The sequence below is a fragment of the Callospermophilus lateralis genome, chromosome 1, assembly GCF_048772815.1.
Source record: "Callospermophilus lateralis isolate mCalLat2 chromosome 1, mCalLat2.hap1, whole genome shotgun sequence".
Lineage (NCBI taxonomy): Eukaryota > Metazoa > Chordata > Mammalia > Rodentia > Sciuridae > Callospermophilus > Callospermophilus lateralis.
Genome location: NC_135305.1, coordinates 54049008 through 54074741, shown reverse-complemented (window position 1 = coordinate 54074741; position 25734 = coordinate 54049008). Strand labels below are relative to the sequence as shown.

At 34.0% G+C, this 25734-nt stretch overlaps 1 protein-coding gene across 4 annotated transcripts in view; it reads right to left on the bottom strand.

Annotated features, from left to right (window-relative positions):
* The window catches only part of Cog5 (component of oligomeric golgi complex 5), a 356605-nt gene that overhangs the window by 116135 nt on the left and 214736 nt on the right, over positions 1-25734 (bottom strand). For all 4 annotated transcript variants that reach the window (XM_076834507.1, XM_076834478.1, XM_076834497.2 and 1 more), the window contains exons 11-12: positions 20531-20612; positions 1219-1423 (exon numbers count right to left, since the gene is read on the bottom strand). In XM_076834507.1, coding sequence (XP_076690622.1) covers positions 1219-1423; positions 20531-20612 — 287 coding nt within the window. The remainder of the gene's footprint in view (positions 1-1218; positions 1424-20530; positions 20613-25734) is intronic.

The following is a 25734-nucleotide window of genomic DNA, read 5'->3' as shown; positions in this document are numbered from 1 at the left end:
ACTTGCCTCATCATTAAGCAATGCATGACAGTACATATTTCTAGCCCTAACTCATACTTAATTATTTTCAATAACTCTATTTGCATTTTCAGTTCAGCAATTGCAAACAAAACCTAAATTCAACACAACCAGTTTTCCAATCCTAGTCTTCTACCAACTTATGTAGTCATATCTTCAATTCCTCCTTTCCTCTCAAATCTAACCTATCGGAAAATTCTATTGGTTTGTCCTCTAAACTATATCTTGATTTAAAACCCATCTTAGATCAATCTGATCAATTCTTACCATCTTATCTGCTCATCCTATTTAAAGTCACTTAAAGTCATTGTCATCTTTTCTCTGGAAAAACAAAATAGTTTCAATAGGAAACATTATTCCTCCTGTGTGTTAACCACCCCCTTACTTGTCCACAAAAAAGCCAATATGCTAATTTTAAACCAATTATCAGTTTATATCATTCCTCTGTTTAAAATCAGTGATTTGTAACTTTTTGGAATAAAATCCAACCTCATTAGCATGGCCTATAAAGCCCCACATGATCTCCTATTTCCCTTCTACTCTGGCCTAGTATTACACCCCTCTCTTCTTCATTTACTGTGCTTCAGCTGTATTGGCTGCTTTCTCTTCCTTAAACCTCTCCATTTTAGTGTATTTGAGAACTCTAAGTTTGATCTGCCTGCAAAAATCTTACTCCAAGTCTCTCATGATTCACTTATTCAGATTATCTAGATCTCAGGTCAAACATTAACTCCTCATAATAATGCAATCTGATATAACTAAGATATATTAAAATATCAATTAATAAACAATGGGGGGGGGCTGGGGCTCAGTAGCAGAGGGCTTGCCTAGCACATGTGAGGCACTGGGTTTAATCCTTAGCACGGCATACAAAAATAAGCAAATAAAATAAAGGCATGCTGTCCATCTACAACTACAAAAAAACAAACAAAAATTTAAAACAAACAAAAAACAATGACCACATATGTTCACTTATAATTTCCAATTATCCTATTTAATATTGTATTTTAAAACTGAAAGGTCACCTAAGGATGAAGTTTGATTTCTTCAGAAAAAAGTCTTAAGTTAAAGTACATTAATAAATAACAATCATTACAAATATTTGGCAGCTTAGTGTATGCACGATTTTTGATTCATAATAAAAATAAGAAACAGAAATCCTTTACATGCCAACAAACAGATCAAATTAGAGAAACATACTCATAGTCTGACTTTTTTGGTATGAATATATCCTGTATATCATCTTCCATATGTTGTAGGTCAACATAAAGGTCTGGAGTTAAACTTGCATTAAAATTTCCTTGGATGTTTGGACTGTATTGTTGAAGACGCTTCCACAAGTCATTATAAAGACATAATAATTTGGGATATTCTCCTTCGAAGGCTTGTTTCAAAAACATGGAAGCTGCCAAGAAAAACAACAGCATGGGTTAGATAAATGATAAAACAATAAAATATAGTAAATGAATATTTCTTTTGAATATGAAGCTGATGTTATAAATAGCACAATATCACCAAATAATCAAAGACATGTTTTAATTATACTTCATAAAATAATGCTAGTAACAGTAACTTTCCTTTCAGATGATGCATTAAATTTGTTGTATGGAACATACGTGCTGATTCTTAATCTATATTAAAAATAGACAAACTCAAATTATAGTTGAAGGTTTCAATTTCTTCTCTTGATAACTGATAAAACAAGTACATAAAAAATCAGGATACAGAAAATTGAACAAAACTAAAACCCAATTGACTGACTATGCATTTATACAATACTTCATCCAAAACATCAAAAACATATTTTCTTATATATATGTGAAATATATGCTGAGATTCACAATACTTGGGCTTCAAAACAAAGTATATCTTGTATATCTTCTTTAAACAAAATAGTGTTAGATTAGAAATGAATAACAAAAACATACCCCCAAATTCTCACATATTTGAGACATAAGACATAGGAAGGAGGAAAGGAAGGTGGGAGGGAGAGGGATAAATAACTTAATTTATTTTGAACTGAATTAAAATTATAATAAAACAGCAAAATCTGTAGGCTATCAGTTGTAAGGAATACTTGGGGGATAATTTATATAGGCATTTACATGTGAAAAGAAGAAATGTCTCAAATCAATAACTTATGCTTCCATTTTAAGAACATTTTAGAAAAAAGGGGGGCAAAAAAACCCCAAAGAAAAACAGAAGAAAGAAAATAAATATCTGCATATTTGCAGAGACTTCAATAAAAGAGAAAAACACTGAAACCCAAAACTGGATCTGAAGAAGATAAGTAACATTGGCAAACTTCTAGCCTTATGGATTAAGAAGAGAGGAAAAAAGTAAACCATATGAGCCATAAGAGAGGTGACCTTATTACATATTCTGCAGACAATAAGAGGATATTAAGGAAATTTTGAAGAACTATGGCAGTAAATTAGAAAACTTTCATGAAATGTTTCCTTGAAAGACACAAACTACTAAAACTTCCTCAATAATAAGTATACAGAGCATTTGTATCTAGAATATATAAATATCTCTCATATCTCAGTAATAAGACAGTCTAATTTTTAAAATGGGACTTTCATTGAAGAAAGTATATGACTGGCAAATAAGAACATGAAAAAAAATCCAATGACAATATCAGAGAATACACTTTTGGCGGAAAGGACAAACTGTATAATCATTTTGTAACAGTTTGGTATTTCCTTCAAATGTTAAATATATACCTACCATATAGTTATACCATCCCATTCCCAGATACTTATCCAATAGAAGTAACACTATATGTCCACATAAAGCAAATACATGAACATTCAAAGAATTTTTAAGAGAAAAGAATCAGAAATAATCTAATGTCATCCACAGAGGAATGTATAAAGACCATGTACTATTACCACATAATGGAATACGATCAAGCAGTAAGAACAACTACAATATAGATGAACCTCAATAAAAACAAGTGCATGTAAGAGTATAGACAAATAACATACATAATATAAACTGTATCATTCAGTTTGTACAGAATTCTAGGAGATAAAAATATACAATGAAGAAAAGCAGATGAATGTTTGCCTGGGGAGGTAGAGGGAGATGCAGAGATGGGGGCAGGAATTACAAAGGGAGACAACAAAAAAAAATTGGGCAGAATGTGGATATATTCATTGATCTGGTCTGTTTTGATGGTTTGATGAGCTGTATACATGGCAAAGCTTATCAAACTGTACACTTTATATGCAGTTTATTATATGCCAATTTTGTCCTATTGAAATTATATAAAAAAGAAATTATCTCAGAGATAACTTCTTTGGCCTTCCTTTTCTGCTGAAGAAGCAGAAGACGTGAACAGAAGCAGAAGCAGGGACGTGATCCCTGAATATGTTCTTGCATGGCATGCCCATAAAGCAAGTCCATTGTGACTCTATTATTTGCAGCAAGAAACCTTGAGAAATAAGGTAATATCTTTCTGTAGACTGCAAGCTGGTTTGCTTACTACCCCTTTTTAGTACAAAAGGGGTAGTTTCTCCAAGCTCAAGGTTCTTTACAAGCAATGCAACCTCACAAGACACATACCATCCCTGTGGGTCCATATCATGTTTTTCCATAACATTTGGAGGCTTGGGAAAGCAACAAACAATAAATTAATGCTCATAATGTATGCTGTACTGTGAGTAATGAAGTTGTTTTTCCCTAACTCAGGAAACTCTTGCCTTCTGACAACATTTAGTAAACCCATGGCAGATTAGACTTTTAAAGTCAGATAAAAATCTCAAATCCTTCACAGTCCTGAACTCTCCAAAATAAATAATATTCCTTAGTTATTCTCTTGTGATAATCTGTTCTCTGCCATCTTTGCATTAACTACCATTTCTGACCATATTCATTTAAAGTATGTTGTATTTCCTCCTTGGCCATAAAGTTCATGAAGACAAAGACAATGCTTGTTTTCTTCAATCTACAATTTGTTATCTAGCACAATACCTGGAATAGTAGAAATAAAGTAAACATTTCTTGAATGATAACTTTTTTTTTTAATTGGACACTGTGTACACTTCTCTCCCTTCCCCTATCTCCTTTCAGTACTAATGATTAAATCCAGGGGTACTCTAGCCACAAGACCAGTCCTTTTTAGTTTTTATTTTAAGTCAGGGTCTTGCTAAATTGTTGGGTGCTGGCCTCACACTTGCAAAACTCCTGCCTCAGCCTTCTGAATTGCTGAAATTACGGGTATATGCCACCACGCCCAGCCATTTATCTTAATACCACACAAATTATAGACAGAAAATGATTGATAGGTTATCTATTACCAATTTCTTGGGAATTTATTATTCAGATTCTATCCTTACAAACTATTGCAATTTTTCATTATTTACTAGTGATTAAATACAAGTACTAACAAGAAGATGAAACTCACATTAATCAGTGTAATTACTATTAAAATTTTGTTCCTAAGTAATAGGTCTGGTGAAAAACAACCTCTGAATAAGAAAGTCTGTCCTGAGATGATTTCCTTTCCTCTATCTTCTTTAATTCATTGCAACTGAGAACTCCTGTAGTTTCAAAAATTCATAGGTTCAGGCCCATCTTAAACCTTGAGCTAATTCCACAGAGACATGAAACGATGAATGTAATCCATGTGTTCTGTTTCTCTTTCATTACCTCCTCTATTTTAGTACCTAAATTTATTTTCTTCCTAACACTGAATGCAGTTAAGAAGTTATTAGTTTGTGTTCACTTTATCTTCCTCAATAAAATACCTAAAAATAACTTTATCAATTCATTAATATATATGTTATGCTTTCTCTCCAAACCAAATGTTAATACATTTCTATAGGTTTTTCCCCCATTCTTTCTTTTGTTATCAGCTAATTGCTTTGTTGCAAAGTTCTATAGAATTATTGTCTTGTTCAATTTGCCATTTTGAACAGGAATAATGGTGAGAAGAGGTGGAAAGAATAGCTATCATTTATCTGTGAAATAAAAATAAGAGGATAGTTGATGGACCTTAAAGATACTTGTCCATGGCATGCATAATGGTTATGCAGCCTATAAAATAGCAAAGAATAAGGAATACACAGATCTATGGCAAGAGGTTTCTTCTTGCCCTTTTCACTTTTGAAGTAGAGGTAATATGCTGTGTCTAGATATTGATGTTGCTCATTCAATTAGGTCAATGATACTCAAATGATCTTTTTTAAAGAGTAATGGGGAGTCAGTGAAAATTTGTAATTAGAAAATAACATAATAAACTGCATCCTGCTAAATAAGTATACACTTCCTTACTTTCCTATAGTTATATGAACTTTTAGTACTTCAAACTGCAAGTTTTCTTCCATATATTCTACAGAATACTTAGGATGGTGCCTTACAAGCTCATTGTCACTGTATTAAAAGACTTCAATTGCAGGGATAAAAATAATAATGGTATTCCAAATGAGAGTGTGAGGTTATTCTCCTAAAAATGTGCATGTGTTTAAGTTGTAATTAAGTTTTAAGAAATGTATCATGTAACTTGCTCTTATGGTTTAGATTTTATGTATTCCCTCCCAAAGTTCATGTGTGAGACAGTGCAAGAACATTCAGAGGTAAAATGTCTTGGGTCATGGCAGCCTTGATCCAATCAGTGAATTAATCCCCTGACTGGGATTAACTGAGTAGTAACTGTAGGCTGCTGCATGTGGCTGGAAGAGGTGGGTCATTGAGGGTGTACCTTTAGGGAATACATTTCGTGAGCTGAGTTTAGGCTCTCTCTGCTTCCTGATCATGTGAACTGCTTCCCTCCACCACACCCATCTGTCATGAGGTTCAGCCTCAAATAGAACCCCAAGGAATGGAGCCAGCTGTCTAAGGATTGAGACCTCTAAACTGTGAGCCCTCAAACTTTTCCTCTTCTAAAGTTGGTCTTGTCAGATCTTTTGGTCACAGCAGCGAAAAAGCTAACAAAAATACTGGAACCATTCTAACTTTTAAAAATAAGTCTGCATACTCATAATTGTTCAACTGCATGACCTCCTTATTCTTAGGGAGATTGGACTCTTTATTATCACAATCTTTTTTAAAAGGTAATCAGTTTTAGCATAAAATATTTCATGTCTTAGAAAGTTCTAATTTTGGGGGGTGGATACTATGAGTCAAACCCAGAGGCACTTAGTCACTCTAATACATCCTTAGTTTTATTTTGTTTTCTAGAGCATTATCGTTGTATATAGTAGATGAGTTCATTTTGACAAAATCATACGTGCATGGGATTTGATTCCAATCCCCTTCCCCCCCACCACTTCATCCCCCTATTTCCCTCACTTTACTCTATTGACATTCCTTTCACGTGTTGATTTATTTTTGATTGGCATTTTCTACATATACATAAAGGTGATATTTTCTGTGGTATATTTATATATGCATATTATGCAGTTTTACTAAATTCATTAAATTATTTCCTCCTCTTTCCCATCCCTCATACCTCCCTCTCAATCTTTTTTTTTTTTATTCCACTGACCTTCCCTATATATTTATGATATCCAATCTTCCCCCCTTCTTTATTTTTTTGCTGGATTTTATCAAAGGCCTTTTTCTGCATCTATTGAGATCACCATATGATTCCTATCCTTAGTTCTACTTAAGTAATGAATTACATTTATTGATTTGCATATGTTGAATGAATTTTACATTCTTGGGATTGATCATGATGTATTATCTTTCTTGATGTATTTTTTTAAAAATATCTTTAGTTATAGATGGACATAATATCTTTATTTTGTTTACTTTTTAATGTGGTGCTGAGGATCAAACCCAGTGGATCATATGTCCTAAGTAAGTGTTCCACCATAAACACAACCCCTCTTAATGTGCTTCTGAATATAACTAATAAAAATTCTTTATTAAAGAATTTTTGCATCCATGTTCATCAGTGATATTGGTTTGTAGTTTTATTTCCTTGATGTGTCCTTGTTTGGTTTTGGTATTAGGGTTATATGGCTTCATAGAATTTATTTTGGAAGTGTCCCATCCCCTTCAGTTCCATGGAATAATTTGAGAAAGATTATGTCAGTACTTCTACAAAGGTCTGGTAAAACTCTACTGAGAATCTATCCAGTCTTAGGTTTTTCTTTGTTGGAAGGCTTTTAATTGCTATTTCAATTTCATTACTTGATAATGGTCTTTTTGGGTTTTCTTTATCTTCCTGGTTCAATTTGGTCAGGCTACATGTTATCTAGGAATTTGTCAATGTCTTCTATATTTTCCAGTTTATTGGAATACAAATTTTCAACATAGTTTCTAATAATCCTGTGGATTTCAGAAATGTCTGTGGGATATTTCCTTTTTCATCTTTAATTTTATTTGGGCCTTTTTCTCTCTCTTTGTTATCAATCCTTAGTTATCTTTTCAAAGAACCAACATTATTTATCTTTTCAAAGAACCAACATTGATGCCGTGTGTTATTTTTTTATTTTCCATTTCATTGATTTTGGCTTTAATCTTTATTTGTTTCCTGTCTTTACTGATTTTGGAAGAGTATTATTCCATCTCCATTTATTTATGTGGTTGTTATTATTATTTTGCTGTTGATTTCTATTTCATTCTATTTTAAATTGATAGATGCATGGATTATATGTTTTTGCATTTGCTAGCACGTTGTTACCAATATATTTTGGAAAAAGTTCCATGAGCTGCTGAAAAAAAGGTAAATTCAGCTGTTTTGGGATAAAATATTCCATAGATGTATATGAGGTCCATTTGATTTATATATTTAAGCTTTTTTTTTTTTTTTTTTTTGCACTGGGGATTAAACCTGGGGCGATTTATCACTGAGCTACATCTCCAGCCCTTTTAAAATTCTGAGACATGGTCTTGCTACATTGTTTAGGGCCCACTAAGTTGCTGAGGCTGGCCTTGAACTTCCAATCATTCTGCTTCAAACTCCAGAGTAACTAGGATTCTGGATGTGCACCAATGCACCCCAATATCCTTATTGATGTCATATTTGGATGGCCTGTCTATTGGTGATAAAAAGTATATTCAAATAACTCCATTTTATTGTATTTAGTGTCAATTTGGAATTCAATGTCAAGAAGTATTTTTTTAAGAGAGAGAGAGAGAGAGAATTTTTAATATTTATTTTTTAGTTTTCGGCAGACACAACATCTTTGTTTGTATGTGGTGCTGAGGATCGAACCCCGGCCGCACGCATGACAGGCAAGCACACTACCGCTTGAGCCACATCCCCAGCCCCCAAGAAGTATTTTTTAATGTAATTAGTTGCACTGAAATTTTGGGCATATATATTTACTACCACTATATCTTTTTTACTAAATTATTCCCTTATTTGTCTCTTCTGATTAATTTTTACATGAAATCTGTTTTGTCAGATATGAGAACAACTATTCCTGTTTAAGACTCAATTGACATGAAAGATTTTTCCTCATCAGCTTGGATCTCTTTGCCTATGAAACGAGTCTCTTGCAAACAGTATGTAGTTGGATCTTACTTTCTGTTGCTTTCTGCTAACCTATATTTTTTAATTGGGCAGTTGAGATCATTTACATTCATTATTATTATGGATAGGTTTGCAGTTTCCTGCCATTTTGATTTGTTCCCTGTATTAATTCTGTCTTGATTGTCACTTAGTTGGTTTCACTTCTAGTGATTCTCATTTACTGGGTAGCTTTGGGGTTTGTTTTGGGGTTCCTCTATGTACAATTTATCTTTGAGTATTCTTTGCAGTGCTGGTTTGGAGGTCACGATTTCTATTCTTGTCATGGAAAGTTTTTATTTCCTCCCTGATTTTGAAAGAGACCTTTGCTGGATATAGCTGTCTTAGCTAGCAATTCTTTTCTTTGTAAAGTTTGTAATATCTCTTCCAGGCCCTTCTTGACTTTAGAGCCTGAGCTGAGAAGTCTGGGGTGAGTCTTCTGGGTTTGCCTCTAAATGTGAACTGACATTTTTGTCTCACCTTTTGAAATATTCTGTCCTTATTTTCTATGTTAGGTATTTTAATTATGAAGTGTCTTGGAAAGTTTCTCTTCTGATCTTTCTACTTAGGATCCTGTATGCATTCTGTATGTTAATGTCTATCTCATTTCTGATATGGAAAAGTTTTGTTTCTTACTATCTCACTGAAAATGTTCTTGATGCCTTTAGCCTGTATGTCCTGATGACTCTCAGGTACGAGCCACTCACAGCTTTGTAGATTCAAACAGCAATTCTTTATTCCCGAACTCACACCAGCCCTCTACAAACACGTTCTGAGGCAAACACGTTCTGGGGGAAAATCCCAAAATACTCTGAATCCCGGGAGAACTCAACAGGAACTACAGGAGCGGGGCAAGCCTGAGGCAGCAGGATACGCCCTATTCCCAGCAGGGTACACCTTAAACCTGGAATGGCCCTAAATCCAAGGAGAGCCCTAAACCCTGATCCACCGTGGTCCTTGAGCAAGGTCACCTTACATGCAATGTCACTGCAGATGACCTGGGCAAGTCCATTTCCAGGAGTCCTTCCTCTAAGCAACATGGGGTACGCTGGCAAGGATATTGTCATACCTACTTGGCTAATGGCTCTCAGCATTATTCTCTTGATGCTGTCACAGCATTCTTCTATATTTTGATCATGGTGGGTTTTTTTTCCCCTTTATTACAAACTGAGTATTTAAGATCATATATCTTCAAGGTGAAGATTTCTATGCAATCAAATCTGTTGGTGATGGTTTCAAGTGAATTTTTAATTTGAGTCACTGTTTTTCATTTCTAAGAGTTATGATTTTCTTCAATAGCTATTTCTCTATTAAAATGGTCTTTCATCTCCTGCATTTGCTGTCTTAATTCATTCTTAATTAGATCTATTTTTAGTTCACTGACATTTTAATAATCATTTTTTTATAACCCTTCTTTGAAATTTCACCCACTTCCATACCTGTGGGCTCATTTGTTGGGGGATTGTGAGTTTTTTTAGAGAGGCTTTGTTTGCCTGTTTCCCAAAGACCTCTGAAAACATGAGGAAACAGGCAAACAAAAAACTACAGAAACCTGGTCTTTCTGGCTATATCTTCTCATCAAACCCAAGAATTTTCACCAAAGCAGGGAATAAAATGTTCATTCCAAAAGAAAATATCAGTGTGTCGATTTTATAAAGAAACTTCTCAAAGGTTCTTGATTATTGCTTCGATTGCCTGAGGATATCAGACTCTTGCTCCTTCACTCCCGGGTGTTTCTCCAGAAGCCTTCAGTTTCAGATTGGGGTAGCATCATTGATCCCTCTTGTTCTGAAGCAACAGTATCTTGGACTGTGCAGCTACTGGTTTCTCCAGCTTTCCAGCCTAAACATGGCCATTGTCAACTATGTAGCTTCTGGTTATGCAAGCCATTCTAATCCCCTTTTTATAATCATACTTCCTGTTGATTCTGTTCCTCTAGAGAACCCTGACTAATATATTATAGAAACCACTTCAACATTTAGAAGTCTGGGTTGCTTGGAATCTCATAGGGGTAGCATCTGGATTTGTGTGTGGTCTGTGGACCCAAAACAAAGAAAGAGCAAAAGATGGAAGAGAGTCTAAGGGGTCCTTGGGAGGAGAAAAAGATGTGAAGAAGAAAAATAAATTTTTCATAAAATCAGATTTATCAAACATCATGTGAAATGCTGTTGAAATAAACTATGCTAACTAGTTATTTTTATGTTCAGGATATTTGCTAAACTATTAATCTAAGGAAATATTTGTAGATTCTTTGAGATTTTCTATGAATGGTATTATCTTGTCTACAAACAGTGAGTTTCTTTTCATTTTCTTTTGTTAGTGCAATGGTAAGCACCTCCAGACAGAGAGAAATAGGTGCAATGAAAGTGGACTACCTTGTTATCATTCTGCTCTGAAAGGGATTACAACATTTCTGTCTAAAGAAGGATATTTACTCTAGGGAGTTTTCAATATCCTTTATCATGTTAAGAAATTCCATCATTTTTATAGTTTTCTGTGGTTTTTCCTCAATTAATGCATATCAATTTTTATTGCATATATTTTCAAAATTTTATGATGTGAAATTTTAATATTAATCCAATCATAGTTTTATAAGCAAAAAATTAGAATACAAACCCATGTATAATTATACCCCACCTATGTCAAACCAAGGCTAAATAATAAACAGGTGCAGAAGATAGTTGTTAAAGTAAAAGTTAAATTATATGAATATATACATTACATACATAAAAATAAACACATTTTCAAACTTATCCGCATGATGAGAACATACACACCCACATACACACCAAAATCTTGTAAAATGAAAAAAGAATTTAAAAATTACAAAATATAGTGAAATGATATTTGAAAAAAAATTAAGTTAAAAATTTTAAAAATACATTAAAAATGGGAATATGGCAAAAATGGGAAAAAAGAAAAACAAGAGAAAGAATCTTAATGAGAAATAAAAGACTTATTTCCACAAAGGTGGTCAAGACTGTTGGTAGGGAGGGGATTTCATTCTTTATGTTTATAATTGGCTTTGTAACCCTTGAGTCAAGGGTGTATCCCTCAGCTGTTAGCCATTGTGGCTAGGAGGCAAACTTGATTGTAGATCTCAGTATTTACTCTCCTAGTATAGGGTGAGATAGACTGTGGAATGCTAACAAATTATGTATTTCTATAGTGTGGGTGGTGTATAGTTCTAAATTGGGAGTTCCAGCAATTGGGCTTTAGTCTTGGCTGAACTTTAGAAGTCTGTCAGTATGTGAGATTTGATACATACCCCTATTGCTAAGGAAAGGCCAGTCTCTGCAGGATATCTGGATCTCTAGGATCTCAGGTAAAATCCACATTTAGGGCCTAGGGAATAAACCTCCACAGGTTTTACCTTTACTGCTATAAATATGAATTACTGGATAATCAGCCCTGGAATGTGGATGGTCTTGTATAGTTGCTGTAGGTGTATTCCCAACAGCTCTTATGGGGGCCAGCAACAAAGGGAGCTTTCTCTCCTTTGTATCCAGAGCCTATATGGTCCAGTTACAATTTTCTTTATGCCTCTTTCAGTCACCGGTTCAGGAACACTATGGGAATTATAATAGACAACTACTGATAATTTCCTTGATGAATTCACTATCTCCTGGCTCTGCTCAGTGCTGCACACCCCTTATACCTGATTCCAGAACCAGGTGGCTACTGGTTTCTGTATCCAGGAGCATTTTCCTCCTGTGACTGCTTTCTGCCAGTAATCCTGGTTCCCACTTAAGTATTTGAACCATCCGCTATAAGGTGAACTATTTTTGGTTTGTCTTCATTGAACTGTTACCCTCATCACTCTGTGTCCATTAACTTCAGCCTTCCTCTCTAATCCACAGGTCTCTCCAAGCCAATTTTATTTTATTTTTTAAATTTCTTTATCTGCGGCCACTCTGTCTTCTCACTCTGCCTCTGCTCCCCCTCCCATCAGCAGCTACCACTACAGTCAAGCTAGAGAATTTCTAACATATTCTTACATCATGTTGGAAGTTTCTGACTTTCTGTGTTTCTATGGTTTCTTTTACAGTCCAGCATTAAGTTTCAGTGAGTTCCCTTAGTTACCCATGCCACTGAGGAGCTTTCTTTTAATTTGTAAGTCTGTTGCTAAGGAACTACTGAGAAGTAATCCTTCCTCTAATCCACCATCTTCTCTCTCCTTCATTTCTCTTTCTGTATTTTGAGACACAGTTAGCTAAGGGGCTTACTAAATTGCTGAGGCTGTCCTGGAACTTATGACCCTCCTGCCTCAGCCTCCTTAGTTGCTGGGATTACAGGTGTGTTCCACAAGGCCCAGCACAAAATTCTATAGCTTAAAACATATTAATCACCTAATTATTTCTTTTGTTCACACTTGATTTTCCAAAGTATTACAGATATATACCATATTTGTTTTCTTAACTGTATAAACAATTTCCTTGAGTTGCTCAAGAGTTTTGAGAGACTAACATTGCACAAGAAGTTATAAAATTTAAAGCAAACAAAAAAAAAAAACTCAAAAAGTTTTACTTGAAAATTTTTTCAAGCATATTTATAAAACAATTTTTTGTTTTATGTATTCTTGGGGATGGAACCCAGGACCATTACACATGCTAAGCAAATGCTCTCTTGCTGAGTTACATTCTCAGTCCCAAAAAAGTTTTTCAATACTTAAGTTTTCATAAAATAGCACTGCATCCTTTCTTCTTTGATTTGTTTTTCTTTTCTTTACTTCCTGACAATTACCACTTACTTAAACCTTATTGCAGGTCAGGTACTCTTCTAGCCATCAAGGATGTTTCCAGGACCAAAGCAGTGGGAGAGGGTGATCAGACAGGATAGATAAATAAATAACAGGGCATATAAAGATATGTTAGAAATTGATAAGAGATATGGAGAAAAATAAAGTATATTTATTATGATGAGACATTCTGTGGAAGTCATCCAATTACAAAGGAAATTATGTTTTCATTTCAAAGAGTTCAAAAAATGTGATACTTATTTGCTTGTTTCTATTGAGACTTGAAAATATGCATTATAACCCAACAAGTTCCTGAGTTAATATTATTCACTGGAAAATACAACAGCAAAGTAACACAAAAAAAAGGCTGAGAAGTCATTTTGGAAATAACCATGACCTATACATAATTAAAATGGCAGATTTCATATAAGAGCTATTTCGAAACTTTGTGGTAACAAGTTCAGGTCTTTTAATTTTTTTTTAAAAAATATCTTTTTAATTGTAGATGGACATATTTATTTTAATGCTTTTATTTTGTTTTTTATGTGGTGGTTAGGATTGAACCCAGTGCCCTCCATATGCAAGGTGAGCATTCTATCACTGAGCTACAGCCCAGCCCCAGGTCTTTTACTTTTTGAATAAATTTATTCTTTGTCAAATTCCTGATTGTAACTTCTAGCAGAACTTCTTTTTACTAAGCATGCACATGTATAATGGGAAAGATATGTTCCTAACTATGAAAATTCCTTTTTAGATACACATTCTGCCAAAATATTACTTAGACAGTCATTTACATTTTGTATAATAATCAAATTTGCAGGTGGTTACATTCTTTAACACAGCCTGTCTAATTTTAAGAAGTACTACAGTACACTTCAGGGACTTTACATCCTATAAAAATGGAAGGCACTTAAAAAATAATTTACTTTGGAGTCCTCCCAAAAGAAATTATTAAAATAACAATGTAATCAGAAGTAACAGAGTACTCTGAAAGTGAAATATTAATGAGGATCTCTGCCTAAAAAAAAATCATACTCTAAGTAAGAACTAAAAACTTACACTGTATTAGGCAATTAAGAAGTAAGTCAGTGTTTATCTTAATAAAAACAATTTTATCAGTGGGAAGTAGCCAGATTACACCTAGTGGAGAAATCAACAGTTTGAAAATAAAGATAAAAATTTGCAAACTAGCCTTTTGAGAAATATGGATAAAAAGAGAAAGAGATTAAAGAGACAGACGGGGAAGGGGATTGGGAGTGGGGGGTGGGGGGAGACAGTAACTAAAGGGTAATCCTCCTGTTTTTAGTTTTTACTTGATGGGGACAACCTGAACTTCCCTGAGAATAAGAGATCAAAAGGAATGAGACAGCCAAGAGTGAAAACAGAGTATGAATGATGTTGCTAGCAGAAAGGAATGAAAAGAGAGAGAGAGACAGAGAGAGAGGTAGGCAGGCAGGCAGGCAGGCTTGGGTAACAGTAAGTGGTTGGGATGGCCTTGAAGCAGATGAGAGATATTGCTGAGGCTCAAAAGGAGAGAAGATAAGAGTTTAATCTGAAAGAAAGGTGTAGGGCAGAGTTTCTCAGAGTGAACAGAATAGAAAAAAGGAAGATAGTGGAGAGTACTGCACCCTGCAATGGTTAAGGAAAGCAAAAAAAGCAGATGACCAAAATAAGTGATAATGACATTAAATATACCCACAGTTCACATATATGCACACCATACAATATTTTGAAACGTATGGTGTGTGTATATATACTTAAATATTTAAATCATTTGGGGTTTCTGTTGTTTGTTTACTTGTTTTGTTTTTGCTTTATTTTTATTTTTGCAGTGCTAGGGACTGAAACCAGGGGCTCCCAACTACTAAGCCACTTCCACAGCAATCCACCTCCCTATATTTGGTGCTGGGGACTTAACTCAGGAGCACTTTTACCACTAAGCCACATCCCCAGCTTTTTCTATTTTTTATTTTGAGACAAGATCAAGTTGCTTAGAGCCTCGCTTTTGCTGAGGCTGGCTTTGGACTCGCAATCCTCCAGCCTCAACCACCCAAGACACTGGGATTACAGGTGTGCACCACTGCACCCAGCCTTTGCAATATCTGTGTTTTGGCTGTGATTCTTCACATGAATTCATTTAGTTGTGTAAAGGTGAAATTTTTAAGCTGATTCCAAAACGCAGAGCCAGAGTTAAAGTGTAAAAGACCGGACATTGTAAAGTTTCTAGGCTACAAGGCTTGGGTTAAAGAGTAAAAGACCAAGTATTGTTACAATTTTTCTGCTACCCCCAGAACCTGTAATCTCTGTAGCTGTTGGAACAATACCCGAACTGCCCAGTAAACATTCTCACTGGCTCCTCTGGTTGTCTAATAACTTGGGACTCTGTGTAGAATGGCACGTAGACATTGCAAGTCCCAAAACCAATCAGTTTGAATGTGCACCCCGCTTAGAAGTGACCAATCACCCCTGTCCAATCTGTTCCCGCCAATGAATGTACTAATCAGGTCTCAGAGTTGTTGTTCAATTTTCCCGCGCCTTGTGATGATTTGTTCTGATGTATGCAAAGCCCCCCACCCTCTCCAAAAAGTGTACTTATGCTCTGCCTGACCTCTGCTCTGGGCTCGGGGCTCCTCTATCTTCCTGAGTGAGCCTGGAGCCTCAGCATGCTGAATCAATAAAACCCCTTCTGCCAATTGAATGGAGCTGGTCTCTTGTGGTCTCTCCCTCCGACGCTTCGCCGGACCCTTACAGTTGTAGAATTTTCCACTTGTGAAGTCACATCAGTGCCCCAAAAGTTACGGATTTGGGAACATGTAGGATTTTATCTTTTCTTATTAGGGATGCTTTATATGCTTCATTTCTAATACTGTATCTGATATGAAAATGTAACCTCCTAAAATCATCCACTTAATTTAAAATTTCAAACAAACATGTCAAATTCTAAAACTGTATATTTAACCAGGTGTAGTAATACATGCCTGTAATACCAGCTTCTAGGGAGACTGAGGCAAGAGAATGCAAGTTTGAGGACAACCTGGGCAACTAAGAGAGAGTCTATCTCAAAAAAAAAAAAAAAAAAGTATAAAGGGTTGGGGATGTAGCTCTGTGGAATAGTACCCCTGAGTTCAATACCCAGTAACAGTAAAATAAACAAAGAAAGGAAGGGAGGCAGGCAGGGAGGCAGGCCAACTGGCTGGCCTTAACATTTGAAGCAAACCTATATGAATGCTCATGTCACAATTAACTTTTTCATGTTAGAAAATGTGAAATGCAACTAAAGCACTACTTATCAAGGAATCTGTAGCACTAAACATTTAAATTAGGAAAGTTTAAATCAATAAACCTTAAGAAACAGTGAAGAGCTGGGGTGTGATGGTTTAGGCCTGTAATCCCAGCTACTCAGGACTCTAAGGCAGAATTTCAAATTCAAGGCCAACCTGGACAATGTAGGAAGACCCTGTCTCAAAACAAAAAGGGGTAAAGAAGTAGCTCAGTGGTAGAGCACCAATGGATTCAATGGGGAGGGGGTGTGGGGTGGGGAGAATAACAAAACCAAAGCAAAGATAAGAAAATAATAATCTTAAAGAAAGAAAAAAAATTTAAAATAATAAGAGAAAAATCAATGAAAGCACTGGCTTCTGAGGTCAACAAAAGTAGTGTTTTAGTCATAATTAAGAATAAACAAAAATGATGATATTAGAAATGAGATACGCAATATCACATATATTCCACATATATTTAAAGGAGAAGAAGGAACATTAAAAGAGCTTTATGCCAATAAATTTGAGAATTTGAACAAATTGGAAACATTCTTTGAAAAACAAACTATTAAAACTCACCCAAGAAGTAAAAAAACAAAATAGCCCTATATGTAAAAAGAAGTTAACCGAATAGTTTTATAACATTCCCACAAAGAAATTCGAGTTCCAGATGACTTCCCTGGAGAATTCTACCATACATTAGGAAGAAATAATACCATGTCTACACAAATGGCTAGAGAAAATTGAAGAGGACAAAATACTTCCCAACCTATTCTCTCTGATCAGCATTATCTTGATTTTGCTAACAAAATTAGAAATAGTCATTATAAGAAAAAAATAACTACATATTATTATCTTGTGAATCTAGATGCAAAAACTTTCATTTTTTTCTTTTTAAATTTTTTTTTTTAAATTGATGCAACAATATATACAAAGAACATCATGACCATGTAGGGTATATCCTAGAAATACTAGGTTAGTTCAACATCTGAAAACTAATCAATTCATCATTTTTAATGTATTTTTTTAGTTGTACATGGACACAATACCTTTATTTAGTATTTTATTTTTTTAATGTGATGCTGGGGGTCGAACCCAGTGCCTCATGCGTGCGAGGCAAGTGCTCTACCACTGAGCCACAACTCCAGCCCTCAATTCATCATTTTAACAGATTAAAATAATTAATACTACTTGAAAAGATAGAGAAAAAGAATTTTAAAAAAAAGTTTCTAAGCTGGGTATGGTGATGCATGCCCGTAATCCCAGCGGTTTGAGAGGGCCAGTTCAAAGATAGCCTCAGCAACTTAGTGAGGCCCTAAGTAACTCAGTAAGACCCTGTCTCTAAATAAAATGTTTCTTAAAAGGGCTAGGGATGTAGTTCAGTGGTTAAGTGCCCTTGGGTTCAATCCCTGGTTACATGCCGCCACCACCACCCCCAAATCAATGATTTAAAATAAAAAGTCTCAACAAACTAGAAACCCCCTCAATTTGATAATGGACATTACTGAAAAACCTGCAATTAGCATCATAATGAATGTTGGCTAAATGTTTTCTAAGATGGTAAACAAGACAAAAATGCCAACCCTATTTATATCTATACAGTACCAGAGATATAATGTACTACTGTTACAACATATGACTAAACCAGTAAGGGTTACTCCAGGTGAACTGTGCTGGCACGAAATAATGACACACAGAGAAATACTTTTTCTTGGGGTTCTGTGATGGCTCCTTTGACCCAGCTCCCACAAAGGAGGCAAGGCGGGCAAGAAAGAGAGCAAGGAGCACATTCTGAACCCTTTTATTGCAGAGAAGCTATTCAAATGAGACAAGGAGTCAGGTTTCAGGGGGTTGAATCTAGCTTCCAGATGTCATGTTGTCAGCAGAATGACATCTTGGAAGGCCACATCCATCCCATGTGCTGTTTGGGGATCAGAGGCAGAGCAAGCAAAAAGGATCGCCAGCCCAAAGGGGCAACGTCAGTCCAATTTGTGTGCTCAATGCTTCCAATTCACACACACACAGCCCATGGCTGGGCTTACCACATACTAAGCTCCTGTCCAGAGCGGCTCAACACAGTACAATAATATAAAGAAAAAGAAGGGAAGGGGAAGAAATCGAGAAAGGGAGTATTATGATTTGAATATGAGGTTTTCACCAAAAGCTCATGTGTGAAACAATGCAAGAATATCTAGAAGTGAAATGATAGGGTTATAATAGCCTTAACTTAATCAATGTCTTAATTTACTTGAATGAATTAAATGTGTAGCAGGAATGTAGGGTATGGATGGAAGAGGTAAGTCATTGGGGCCATCCATGCCTTTGGGGTATTCATTTTGTCCCTGGTGAGTGGAATTGTCTCTGCTTCCTGGCAATCATATCCAAGGTGCTTCTTTCCTCCACATCCTTCTGCTATGATGTTCTGCCTCACCCTCAGGCTGAAAGCAATGGAGCTGACCATCTATGGTCTATGATTTCTAAAACCATGAGGCCCAAATAAACCTTTCCTCTTCTAATTGTTCTTGTCAGGCCTTTTGGTCACAGTGGTGAAAAAGCTGACTAACCGGAGGAAGGAAACAAAAGGAAGAAAGCTGGCTAACCAGACTGAAATAAAAAACCAACTTTTTATTTGCAGGCAACATGATCATCTGTATAGAATATTCCTAAGAAATCTCCAACAACTACTAGAAATAATAAGCAAGATTAGCAAACTCCCAGTACAGAAGACCAAAATAAAGTTATCAAATATATTTATATAATTTAATAATGAATACTTATAAAGTGAAATTTTTAAGACAACATGATTTATAATAGCATCAAAATGTAAGAAATAGTTTTAAATTTATGACATCATTTGCTAGACACTAAAAACCATATAGCAATAATAAATGAAAATATAAAAAACCTAAATAAACAGGGAGATATATCATGCTGTGGATGAGAAAATGCAATTTTGAGTTGTAAATTCATTACAAATTGACACACAGACTCAGTGCAATCCTAATCAAAACCTTGGGATTATAGGCATGTACCTGACTGATGACAATATTCTACATCTTAATGGTTATGACAGTTATATAAATGTGAGCATCTGTCAAGAACCCTAGAATTTTATGTCTAAAATTGGTGAATTTTTACTCCATATAAATTTTAGGTCAATGAAGCTAACCAAAGCTAACCAAATGTAAGGAGATGCACAGTATTCTCTTCCAAGATAAATAAAGGGGATTTGTGCAAGTAAATCAGTTCCAATTAAATCCTCTGCTTAGGTTGTCTGGCCACACAAGAATGAAGGCCATCTCTGTGGTTGCTGCTTTGCTACATACTTAATTAAAAACAGAAGTAAGAAGTCAAGTAGTATAGTCTATTCAACTCTGAGTTCCCAGTGACTAATGCTTAACAAACAATTGATCCTTTTAGTAAACATATGTGAATAAAATTTAACTACACACAAACTCTTCAAAGTTTTTTGTGAAAGCCTTGGGACGATCAATGCTTTAATCATCAATAATTAAACAAATACAATTATATTAGCCAATTTTCACATTTCACTCTTTGAAACCACTCCTGTGCTATTATTTCAAGACATAGTGAATTAATATTAAGTTTTTCAAATCAAATTTGAGTGGTCAACTTTTAATTCATGGGGCAGGTATTTTATCTACATGTTTATAATTAAATTTTCATTGTTAACATTAAGGAAACAGCTGTGAAATCTCTAAATTTTAAAATCATTTAATTCAGAATTAAATTAATTCTAAAGCATGAACTAATTCATCAACATCAACTGCTTTATATTCTCTATATAGGAAAAATCCAGAGTTCTTCCAATGTTTGAATTATGTAGAATGAACTTATTCTTTCAGAGAATTTTATTCTAAATACTAATTATAAAACTGTTTTATATGACTAAGTATTCTGGACTAAACATCTAGAAGAAATAGCAATTACCCAGAGGATTTAAAGTAACAATAAAATAAAGCAAAACTTATTCACATCAAATTTTAAAGTAACTAAAAAACTTGAAGTGGATTTGAGTAAACTTACAATTTGTTGCTGTATGAAACTGAGAAGAAAGTTTCTGAGTAACTGAATTCCAGAATGTATACAAAATTTCAGGTTGCCCATCCTGGGTGGGGGAGGGAGAAGAAGAAGAATCTTGAACATAAAAAGTAATATTGAAAATTTATTTAAAAGAAAAAATTTAGTCATTGAACTATCAAACAATGAAATTATTAAGTGACTAAATGGGAATATATAGATGATTTAAATTATGTCTTATGCTAAAATCATCTGTTGCTGTCCTGCTCTGCCACTGACTAGTTGCATGATCTTCAGCAAAGTTGACTAACAATTTCCTGCCCTTATATTCTCATCTGTAAAACAGAAACTGCAAGAGTACCTACCCTGCAGAACTTTTATAAGGACTAATAAAAGTCTTGAGCCAGTGCTTGACAAAAATATCAATGGTAGCTATTATTATTATAATTATTATTATTATTATCAGCATCATCTTTTGATATAAGAAGACAATTTGTGAGGCCATAAAAAAATTATAGACAAAGCATGTTTAGATCAAAGATGATTAACAAAAAAATGGTAGAAGCCTAGATACAATTTGATAAAATAAAATGCAAAACCCACAGAAATTACTACTATTACTTTCAACAAGCTTTACAAAGTATTACAAAATTATAGACCAAGTATCATTTGTTAAAAAAAGATATTTCAATTTTGTTACAATGAAATCACTTTTAAATATAAGTAAGAGTATAATATAAATAAATGTCTAACATTTCAAAGATTATTAGTGTCATAAAAAGAAAGTTCTAATTTTGACTGTTGTAAGTGAATAAAATGACAAATGAAAAATGTTGATTTGTGATTTTTTTTTTAAAGAGCAAACTCAACAGGCCCATTTTATCTTTTTTTTTTTTTTAATAGTTTGACAGAATGCCTATTTTTTACTTGTTTATTTTTATGTGGTGCTGAGGATTGAACCCGGTGCCTCATGCATGCTAGGCAAACACTCTACCATTGAGTTACATACACCTCCAGCCCAATTTATGATTTTTATATATATGCAACTTCTATTTTCAATGTTATTTGTTTCTTACAAATTTGTTTCATACATCTCATGGCTTTAAATTTAATCACGTGGGAACTGTACAAATAATTAATGATTCCTTATGAATAACCACAAAATACATTCTGATTGCCAAGATTTTATACATAATGCAGTCTGCTTCTCAAATATCTTAAAGATGTTTTTCATCATATCAAAGTAATATAATTTAAAACATTGACAAAATGGAGGGAAAAAAACACTTTCAATTGATGCACATAAAACATGTTCTGACAAAAATTCTTTCAAAAACACATCTGGGAGCTGTGTTGTACATCTATAATCCTAGTGGCTGGGAAGCTGAAGCAGGAGGATTGTGAGTGAGTTCAATGCCAACCTCAGCAAAAGTGAGGCACTAAGTAACTCAGGGAGACCCTGTCTCTAAATAACATACAAAATAGGGCTGAGGATGTGGTTGAGTGCCCCTGAGTTCAATCCCTGGTACCCAAACAAAAAACAAAAGAAAACAAACACACACACACACACACACACACACACACATACACCCCAAACAACGTCTAGAAGTAAATTATGTCAGTATAATAAAGGTCACAGCTACCAATATCATACTCAAATGTGAAACTTTCAGAATGAGGCCAGCATGCCAATTCTCACTGCTTCTATTCATCATAATTCTAGAAGTCGTATCAGAGCAATCAGGCAAGAAAAAGAAAGAAAAGGCATCCAAATTGACAAAGAAGTAAAATCATACTTTCAAAGATTATATGACTCAGTATGTAGAAAACTGTAATTAACCCACCACACACACACACACACACACACACACACACACACACACACACTCACACATACATACACACACACGAATACTTGAAGTCAATAGGATACAAAATCAACACACAATAATCAGTTGCATTTTATAAACCAACAATGAACAATCTGAAAAGGAAGAAAACTATCACATATAATAGCATCCATAATAAAACACTTAAAAATAAACTTCACCAAAAAGGCAAGACTTTTACAATGAAAATCACAAAATATTGCTGAAAGAAATAAAGAAGACACAAATAAATGCAAAGACATTTCCTATTCACAAATTAGAAGATTTACTATTGTTAAAATGTGTTTATAAATGAAAGTAATCTACTGTCTGAAAGCAATCCCAATCAAAATTACAATGACAATTTTTGCAAATGTAGGAAAAAACATCCTAAAACTTGTAGGGAATGTTAAGGGCCTCAAATATACAAATAAAGATTCCCAAGTCACTGGATTTTCCAATGATTACTGAATATGACACCAAAGGCACCAAGAAAAGGAAAAATACACAAATTAAAAACATCGGCACAGCCTAGAAAACAATAGAAAGAAAAGGAAATCTAAATGGGAGAAATATTCCTTAATCATACACACACTAATAGGGTTAATATCCAGAATATATAAAGAAAATCTATTAACAACAAAAAACAAATAACCCAATTAAAAATGGGTAAAAGAATTGAACAGACATTTTTTTCCAAAAGAAAAACAGAGCCAACAAATTAAAGATGCTCAACATCTTTAGTTATCAGAGAAATGGATCCCACTATCCGCCCACACCACCAAAAACAAGCTGAAAATAATAAACGTTGCAAGAAAGTGGAAAAACTAAAAATCTTGGGCACTGTGGGAAAGAAAGTAAAATGGTGCAGTCATTATTTAAAAACAAAAAAAAGACAGTAGTAGGGAGGTTCCTCAAAAAATTAAAAATAGAATTACTGTATTTTAGCAATCCCACTTCCAAGTAAACATCTAAAAGCAGGATATTTGCACACTCAATATCACTGTAGTATTATCCATAAAAGTCAAGAGGTAAAAACAACCCAAAAGTCTATCTGTGGATGAATGGATAAAGAAAATGTTTCCTATGCTATGTATCTTTTATATATATAGTGGAATATTATTTCACGTTAAAAAGAAAATACTTTCATATGCTAAAACATGAATTAACCTTGCAAACATTATACTAAGTGAAATACATCAGTCACAAAAAGAAATACTGAATAATTCCACTTTTAGAAGTAGAGAGCAGTGATTGACAGAAGTTGGGGAGGGGAAAAAAGATTTGTTCAATAGACAGAATTTTGGTTTTAGAAGATGAAAAAGTTCTAGAGATCTTTTGCACAAGAAGATATATATATATTGTTGACACTATTGTAATGCACAATTACAAATGGTTAGAATGGTTTTATGTTGTGCTGTGCCACAATTTAAAAAAATGTATTTTATGTTTATTTTCTATTTATTTTAAAAAATAGAAACGAACTGGGTATTAAGGTTATTTTTATTAGTTTTTATGCACTAAGGTAAATGCACATTTATGTGGATTTCCTGATTAGAAACACTGGTTTATTAATTTTGCAGATTTCCTAAAATTATAGGACCCCTCTATTACTGATATTAGTCCTATCTATTTAGTTTCATAATGTAGATAATTATTTTAACAATAATAATTTTCTTTCATCTGAAAATTCTGCATTTACATTCTTAAGCAACAATTGATCCAATTTTCCTTTTTGAGTATATGCATGTGTGTTCATAGAAGTACCCTAGCTGTTTAGTTTGTTTTTTTTTTGTTGTTGTTGTTTGTTTGTTTGTTTCTGTGGTGTTAGGGATCAAACCCAAGATCTTACATAAGAAAAGGCAAGCACTCTACCACTGAACTACATCTCTAAGGCTCCTAGTCATTTACTTTGGAGGGAGAATTAAACATGACTCATGAAATGAATTACTTTCCCTATTTCAAAAAGGTTATTTTAATATATATATCAGATAACTATCATAGACTGTGATATTTTCCTTCCACAAAAATGTGAAGGAATTTCACTAGTTAAAAGAGTAAAAAATGTTTTCAGGATAATTTGTTGGTAACTGAAGAAAATGTAAATGGAATTGATTTATTCATGCATTCTACTTCTTCAATTAATTACATTTTCCTCAACAATTATCTGTTATTTCAAATTTCAAAGTGAAAGTTTGTGATACTCACTTTATTCAAATACGTTATTATTTGTCTTGTTTATCCAAACTTATTATTAACTCTTCTGCTTTCCTTTGAAAAATGTTTATTAATCCATTTATTCTATTATTTGCCTTTTGATGTGACTCTTAAAAGTAATATTTTAATTCTATTTAAATCACAAATGTTGTCATTTAGTAAGAAATTATAACTCAAATATATTTAGCTAATAGGTTGTTCTTGCTTTCATCATTTCATATTATGCTGTCTTTCTGGTTCCTTTGTTTTCTGTGCTCTGCAGAATCTTTGTTTGCTTTTATCTTCCCTAGTGGCTTGAGTACTACAGATTCTGATTTCAAGTCTATCAAAGGTTATATTCGTTTTTTTTTCCAAAAACAGCTTAACCTTATATGATCTCATATTTCTCACTTTTCAAAGACGAAAATTCAAATATTTTTTTTTGAGGCTACTGCTAAAAAAATAATTTAGAATTCTGAACTTTAAGAATTTATAAGTTAAATATCAATATCAAGATCTAAACATAATATTATATAATTATTTCCTAAATAAGTACTAGTTAATGTAGGTTAAACCTTTAGGATAAAAATTTAGGTTAAACTCAAGCACAACCAGATTACCAGTGTTTGTGTAACATTATAATACAGAGTGAAAATACCAGTTAACAACTGGAAGAGCAAGAGAATGTACACCATAGGCATAATTTACTAAGGAAGCCATAATACAAAGGTTCAAATTCATTTACTTGTTGTGTGACTTTGAATAAGTTACTTTGGCTATACCTCAGCTTCCTTATCTGTAAAATGGAAAACCATCTCTATATTGAGTTAATACTTATGAAGTACTTAAAAAAGTGCCTGGCACAGTAAGCACTATTATCAACATTTGTCAACATTGCTACTATTTTTAATAAGTAATTTATCTTGATCATCCTTGTATCTTCAGTGTACATAATCTTATAACTAATAAATTATTCTGTGTGATAAATTTTATGCATTAACTTTACTGGGCTATAGGATGCCCAGATATTTGGTCAAAAATTATTCTGGGTGTGTCTGTAAAGGTGGGAAGGGATGGGCTGGCATTGTGGCTCAGCAGCAGAGTGCTTGCCTCACACATGTAAGGCACTGGGTTCCACCCTCAGCA